This window comes from Amblyomma maculatum, chromosome 9 (assembly GCF_055883805.1).
Source record: "Amblyomma maculatum isolate TAMU_Amacu chromosome 9, ASM5588380v1, whole genome shotgun sequence".
NCBI lineage: Eukaryota > Metazoa > Arthropoda > Arachnida > Ixodida > Ixodidae > Amblyomma > Amblyomma maculatum.
This window is the reverse complement of record NC_139352.1, coordinates 56,592,592-56,600,592: the sequence shown is the minus strand read 5'-3', so window position 1 is coordinate 56,600,592 and position 8,001 is coordinate 56,592,592. Positions and strand designations below refer to the sequence as shown.

At 46.2% G+C, this 8,001-nt stretch overlaps 1 protein-coding gene across 1 annotated transcript; it reads left to right on the top strand.

Annotated features, from left to right (window-relative positions):
* Positions 1-5,093: 5,093 nt before the first annotated feature.
* Positions 5,094-5,798, top strand: LOC146179096 (uncharacterized). Its single transcript, XM_084580110.1, has one exon. The coding sequence runs from the start codon at positions 5,094-5,096 to the stop codon at positions 5,796-5,798; it is 705 nt and encodes a 234-aa protein (XP_084436236.1).
* The last annotated feature ends 2,203 nt before the right edge of the window (positions 5,799-8,001 follow it).

Sequence of the window (8,001 nt, the reverse complement as noted above, 5' to 3'; positions counted from 1 at the left end):
TTTGATTCGGGACGTTTCAACTCCTCCCAGGACTAACCAGACTAGCACAACATATTCCTCGCCTCTCTTCTCAGTCGCTGCAGTTGCGAACTGTGACGTGTGTTCAAACCCTGCAAGTGCCGAGGCCTCGGAATCTATGCCATGCTGCAGGCTTGCCTGTCCACTGCAATCGGCAATCGACAGTGTTGTGTCTGTGCAAGAAGTTCACCCGAACGTCGCCAACCACTGCTGGTTACTGTTTTCGTGGTACTCTAAACTGCATCAGTTGCACTTTCTGCCAACCTCTGCTTTGTGATGTCATCGGCGCCGCACCGTGTGTCACCCAGCTTCAGCTGTGCGTGCGAGATCAAAGTTCTTCACCCGCAGGCGCCAAAGTGGTAAGTGCGACTCTCAGTTAATGCTTCTTGCGTCGCCTTGTATGGCAATGTTGTCCTCCGTTTGGTTTAATATCAACAGAATCTGGAACGCATTGGACGTTCTTTTGGACATTCTTTTAACGAGGTGTTTTCATTCTGAAATATTTGCAGCGCACATCTTCGTATGTAAGAATAAAATTAGCAAAAAAATAAATAAAATAAAGCCATATTATGTTTGTGGAGCATTAGCGTGTACCTGCAGTTATTATAGTGTATATAGAAGTTTTGGCTCATCGTCCTGGCATTAAAAGTTAACGACGTTCTCATTTAAATTATCCCATCTGATTCACTTAAAAAGAACACAAGACTAAATAAATTTTAATAATCAAAATGCATGAGGCCATATTAACCTACCAGTAGCATTTGAAATGTTCACGTATTTACGCCACTGCTGGTGAACTGTCATTCATGATCCGGTGGTACTTTCCGAATGTACTCGTCTCATTCTGATTCTAGTTATTTACGTACGTTTCGTGACCTGGATCTGCGGCCACAATTCGTTGTTAGTAGACGTATTTCGTTACTATATCTAGTACCTCGGCACTATCCATTCCGGCATAATGTTGTGTAACTCCATTAACCACATATATTTCTTGGCACTGGTGATAATTCATCGGAATTACGAGCTCGAATGTCTCTGCGATGCACGTGTTGATTTTACCACCATGCATTGTGTTACGGGATAGGAACATATTAGAATGATATTTTCCTAATGCGCGTGTGCTCAGCTCGCCAACGTGCGGTGTCATTTCGCGGCTTTACGCCGATTATTGTGTGAGATTCGCGTACCGTGTGTCATCGATTCGCATACGTTAAAACTTTGCCACTTTTTTAAATAAAACAATATCTTTATGACGTCGTGTGGCCTTCGCAATGCTGTTGTTGTACGTGATAATACAAAAATTTGCTTAACTGGTATGTCTCAAAGTGGATACGCAATGAGATAACGCTTAAAACAAAGGGATTTGCCCGGAATCATGCGAAGTTCCCCTTTATTCCACGACTTTTGTAACGTACGCAGCTCGTTCAGTCCGTCGTAGGGAGCCTACATGTTTCGCCGCGGCGCTCGGCTTAGGGTGGTGCCATCCTTGTGAGGGCACTTGCCGCCGCCCGCTAAAGACCAGTGTTGCCAGATGAGCTAGCGGCGCCATTATGGTCCCCAACTGAACCTACGCGGCCGGGCGCTCCGCATGAAGGAGACCGTTGGCGCTCGTACATTGCGGCGGTCTGATTTTTTCTTCGCTGCTATCTGCATGAAATATTTGCGCGGTGCGGTAAATAATAAGTGATGCATTTTATACTGCTCATTCAGTAGAAAAGCCGTCGGCAGAGTAGAAATAGTAGTAATAGTTGTAGTCTGAACCATATGCTGGAAATAATCGGGACCGCGTAAAAATCGTATCATGGTGATTTGTGGTTCTAGTGATTAATGATTGATTGATGTATGGTAGGCGATGACGAGTTAATAATTTGTATTTAATTATTGAATTCAGAGAAAGGAAAATGGGGTTGAAAGGGGTCAAAATGCTCAGAATGTAAAGTCAATGTTTATGTTAATTATAAAACTTTAGGGTGCGAAATTGATCAATTGACTTCATAATGTGTTCAACCCCCACCATTGTGGAAGATGTAGAGGTAATCGGGAAAGTGCGATGCAGTGACCACAGGACGGTGAGGTCCCGAATTAGCCTAAATCTGAAAAAGGAATGCAACGAATTAGCAGTGAAGGGGAGGGCAGAAGAATTTAGGATCTCGCTTCAGAATAGATATGCAGCTCTAACCGATGATGAAGACATTACCCTAGAAGCAATGAACAATAATTTCAGAGATATCATTACTGAGTGTGCGGTAGAAGTAGGCGGTAGGATAGTTAGAGAGGATACCAGTAAGCTGTCTAAGGAGACGAAAGATTTGATTAAAAACGCCAGAGTATGAAAGCTTCCAATCCAACAGACCAGAACGAATTGGCCGAGATATCAAAGCTAATCAATAAGCGCAAGATGGCTGATATAAGGAAGTATAACATGGAGAAAATTGAGCATGCTGTAAAGAACGGAGGAAGCATTAAATTGGTAAACAAAATTGGACATAGGCAAAAACCAGATGTATGCGATAAGGGATAAGGCGGGCAACGTCATCACGAATATGGACAAGATAGTCAAAGTAGCCGAGGAGTTCTATACAGATCTCTACAGCAGCCAAAGCAGTCAGGACCGTAACGAGATTGGCGGCAGGGAAAAACAGTCAGACGTTCCACCAGTGACGAAGGACGAGGTCAAGAAAGCATTAGAAACTATGAAAGAGGGGAAATCAGCTGGAGAGGATCAGATAACTACAGATTTGCTAAAAGGTGGGGGGGGGGGGGATATCACAATTGAAAAACTGGCCACCCTGTATACGCAGTGCCTGGTGTCATCAATGGTACTGGAACCATGGAAGAATGCAAACATTATGCTCATTCATAAGAAAGCGGACTCTAAGGACCTTAAAAATTATAACCAATCGGCTTACTGTCTGTTACTGCAATCAAGCAAAGGATCAAGCAGGTATTCGGAAACGGTACTCTACTATCGATCATATCCATACCATCAATCAGGTGATAGAAAAATGCTCGGAATATCACCAGCCCTTATTATGAAAAAGCATATGACTCAGTTGAAACATCGGCGGTGATGCAGGCATTGCGAAATGAGGGGGTAGACAGCCGTACGTGAAAGTGCTGGAAGATATATCTAGTGGCTGCACAGCAACCATAGTTCTGCATAAAGAAAGTAAAAAATTCCCATAAAGAAAGGTGTTAGGCAAGGAGACACAATCTCCCCAGTACTATTCACAGCTTGCTTAGAGGAAGTATTCAGAGACTTGGAAAGGGAGCAGTTAGGGATAAGGGTAGATGGAGAATACCTCAGTAATCTGCGATTTGCTGATAACATTGTCTTGCTAAGCAACTCGGGGGATGAACTGCAAATAATGATTGATGACCTAGACAGGAAAAGTAGAAAGGTAGGCTTGAAAATCAATATGCAGAAGACTAAGGTAATGTTCAACAGCCTCGGGAAGGAACAGCAGTGTACATTAGGAAGCGACGTAGTGGAAGTAGTAGGCGATTATGTCTACTTAGGACAGGTAGTAACCGCAGATCCGGACCATGAAAAGAAAATAACAAGAAGAATAAGATTGAGATGGAGCGCATTGGGCAAGCACTCGCCGATTATGACTAGCAGCTTAGCGGTATCGCTCAAGAGGAAAGTATACGACAGTTGCATATTACCTGTACTCACCTATGTGGGGCTGAAATGTGGGGCTGAAACGTGGAGGCTAACCAAGAGAGTTCTACTTAAGTTGAGGACTACCCAGAGGGCTATGGAACGAAAAATGGTAGGGGTAACATTAAGATATAGGAAGCATGCAGAGTGGGTCAGATAAATAACTCAAGTTACCGACATTCTAGGGGAAATTAAGAAGAAGAAATGGGCCTGGGCAGGACATGTAGTTCGAAGAGAGGATAACCGATGGTCGTTTAGGGTAACAAACTGGATTCCAAGGGAAGTAAAGCGTAGCAGGGGGCGGCAGAAAGTTAGGTGGGCGGACGAGGTTAAGAAGTTCGCGGGGGTCAGGTGGATACAGCTAGCACAGAACCGGGTTAAGTGGATAAATATGGGAGAGGCCTTCGTCCTGCAGTGGGTATAGTCAGGCTGAAGAAGAAGATGATGATGATGATGATGATGATTATTGATCAATTGCTCAATTGCAATAATTCAAAGGAAATGAAAAATGGGAAAAGGGGCTTCAATGGTGTCAAAATGCTCAGAATGTAAAGCCAATGCTTGATGATGCTAAATAAGAAAAATTTAGAGTACACAATAATTGAATTAACAAGAAATGACACAGAAAAAGGGGTTTCAAAGGTGTGAAAATGCTGATAATGAAAACCCAATGCTTGATGGGGCTAATTAAGAAAGCCTAGACTTTGCAATTGAACAATTAAGTAATTGAACTAATTGGAGAAGTGAAAACTTGGAAAAGGAGGTGAAATGCGTGGAAGTGCTCCGAATGAAACGCCAATGCTTGGTGAGGCTAATATAAGGTAAAATAATCAATTATATTTAACGAATGTAATTAATTTTTATTAATGACTGAAATATTCTCAAAATGAAAATTAGTAAATCCGGTTTAAAAGGTGTCAAAACGCACAGAATGAAAAGCGGATGCTGATTAATTAATGTATAGTGTGCAACTATTCAAATATTTGAAATACTTTGAAAAATAAAACTTGAAAAAGGAGGCTCAAATCAGTCAAATTGCTGAGAATGGAGCCAATGTTTGCTGATGCTAAGTATCGATGTAAAAGCTATCCTGTGATATATTGTAGCATGCGCTGACGCCGAAGACGCGCAGAGGTGTGAGAGAACGAAGTGTACTACCTCCAAGAGTGAGCTCTAACGCTCTTTCTGAACTCTGAGCCTGCCCCGGCCAACTGTTACGCGACATTTGGTGGAGGTGCTGGGTTCGACTTTCATGCACCGGACACCTCCTACAAGCCGGGACCCAAGCCCAGGACGCACGCCTCAGGCACATACACCAGTACATCAGAGCAGTCGCCGACTGCAAGGTCTTCCTCCCGAGTGCGGTCCTCTCTCTGACCACAAACTAACAGTGGACATTGGTGTAAGCGCGATGAATCCGCCAGTATCGACAACACCGGTCTTGCTCCACCAGCAGCGAGATCTACCACGTTTCCACGGCCTGCCCCATGAGGAAGCTGAAGACTGGCTGGAGCAGTTTGACCGAGTGGCGGTCTTCAACGCCTGGAACGCTGACTCCAAGCTGCGCCATGTCTACTTCGCGCTGGAAGATTCTGCGAGAAGATGGTTTGAAAATCACGAAGCCGGACTCCGCACATGGGACACATTCAAGGTGGCATTCTTGCGCACTTTCACCAGCACACTTCGCAAGGAAAAAGCGGAACTTCTTTTAAATAGCCGAATACAACATCCAAATGAAACTGTCACGGTATACACCGAAGAGATGAAGCGACTCTTCCGACGTGCAGACCCGACCATGTCGGAAGATAAGAAAGTGCGCCTTTTGATGAAGGGTGTTAAAGAGCAGTTATCTGCCGGCCTAGTGCGAAGTCCACTAACAACAGTAGACGAATTCATCAGGGAAGCGACCACCATCGAAAAGGCACTTGACATGCGTGCCCGGCAATATCAACATGCTGCTGTAACTATGATCACCGCCAATGCTTGTGAAGATATACAGTTTTCGATGGAATCGTTGCGCGAAACGCTCCGGGCAATATTCCGGGAGGAGGTGGCTAAATACCTGCCGATCCCACCACAGCCACAGGTCGCAACAGTTTCTGACATTATTGGGTAAGAAGTACAAAAAGCGCTGGCCGTGCCCGCTCCCGTTGTGCCCACACCCGTCGCAGCTACCCCGCCCCCCCAGACCTTGAGTTACGCCATGGTCCCCAGCCGCTACCTGTTGCCTTCGACGACGTCCTACGAGCCACGCGCACCGGTCACCCGAGGGTCTTCCGGACCGAACGTACGCCGTCGTGGTTTTCGAAGGACCGATGTCTGGCGAACACCCGACAACCATCCGTTGTGCTATCATTGCGGGGTAGCTGGACACATGTTTCACTGCTGTCCCTACCGGGAACTCGGACTCCGTGGGTTTCCTCTTGATGCCCGTCGTCGGTTGCCTGGACAGCGGCCACGCGAAATTGCAGAGTACCTTTCGCATGCCCACCCAGGCCCCAAGCCGCTTCCGATCGCCGTCGCCTCGCAGGTACAGCTCTCCTGGGCGCCAGGGGCAATCGCTATGTCCAAGTGGGGGAAACTAGATGCAGCAGCCTGTGGAGGTGCGGCTGCTAAAGTGCGAAAATTCCAAGATTCTCCACAAACGCACTACAGTTCTTCGCCGCACACCAAAGTAATTGCATACGGACACCAGGTGAACGCACACCTAAACAACCCGCCAATCCCCAACGTAACCACGACGCCGACCTCCAAATCGCCACTCCTTCAGAGCACCGAAGCCGACACCGGACGCCTCGAAACCGCCGCACGACACCACAGACTGCCGACTTACAGATTTCCGTCGATAGCACAGACGTCACTGCTCTCGTCGACACTGGTGCTGATTATTCAGTTCTGAGTAGACAGTTCGCAGCAGCTCTCAGAAAGGTCACAACAGCATGGGATGGAACACTAATACGCACTGCTGGAAGACATTTAATTATGCCCACGGGAGTGTGCATGTCGAGGATCACTGTACCAGGGCAAACATTTCTGGCGACGTTCACTGCGTTGGCCCAATGTTCCCGTGATGTCATTGTTGGCATGGACTTTCTAACGGAAAACGGGGCAATTATCGATTTGCAGATTCAGTCGATAAGATTTTCAATTGAGAATGCCATCGAAACCAATAGCATGCTCCCTGCTGCGCTTCACATTATTGATGACCATGTGAGTGTACCCCCACGTTCTAGCATTATGGTGTCCGTGGGTTTCCTCCCAATGCAAAATACAGAAGGTATCGTCGAGACCAAACAGAAACTGCTTATAGAAAGAGGCATAGCAGTTGACAGGGCAGTCGTTTTCTTTGAAAATGGCAAAGTTGATGTTCTTCTCACGAACTTCAGCAATGAGCATCAACATCTGAACAAAATTAAGGGACAACTGTAGCATATCTCGATGCAATCGCTGACACTAGTTCAGCGCGTAGTATAATCAGCGCTTCAGCAACAGAATCCCATGACACTGAACCGCGGTATGACGTAAAGCCGACATTACCTCCGAAGTATCAAGAAAAACTACGCAACCTGCTCAGCCGCTACTCTGATGCATTTGCCAGATCGTCACGTGTTGGCCGAGCGCACCTTGCAAGGCATCGCATCATTACAAACAAAGCTGTTCGACCACTCCGCCAGTCGCCTTATCGTGTTTCCGCAAAATAACGTACTGCCATGAGAGTCCAAGTCAAAGAAATGCTCGATACTGATGTCATTCAACCTTCCCGCAGCCTTTGGGTTGCACCTGTGGTACTTGAAAAGAAAAAAGATGGCACACTCCGTTTCTGCGTAGACTATCTTAGATTGAACAACGTTACAAAAAAAGATGTTTATCGCTTGCCTCGAATAGATGACGCCTTAGATCGTCTGTGCAACACATGGATCTCAAGTCAGGACACCGGCAGATAGAGTTATATGAGAGGGGCCGCGAAAAGACGGCTTTCATAACACGTGGTGGTCTATACGAATTCCAAGTTATGCCCTTCGGCCTTTACTCCGCGTCCGCAACCTTTCAGCAACTCATGGACAGCATTCTTGCAGATCTGAAGTGGACAACTTGTCTTGTACACTTGGACGACGCAATTGTATTTGCCCCGAATTTCGAGGAGCACCTTCGTCGCCTAGACGCGGTTCTAGAAGCCATCCAATCGTCGGTCCTCACTCTGAAAGCCGAAAAATGTCATTTCGGTTACGAAGAGCTCAAGTTTTTAGGCCACGTCGTAAACCAGGCGGGAGTTTTGCCGGATCCTGAAAAAAACTGTTGCCATAGCCAATTTTCCGACA

Bases quoted from the DNA above. Each gene is read 5' to 3' on its own strand.
- LOC146179096 (XM_084580110.1), top strand. From the start codon at position 5,094: ATGAATCCGCCAGTATCGACAACACCGGTCTTGCTCCACCAGCAGCGA.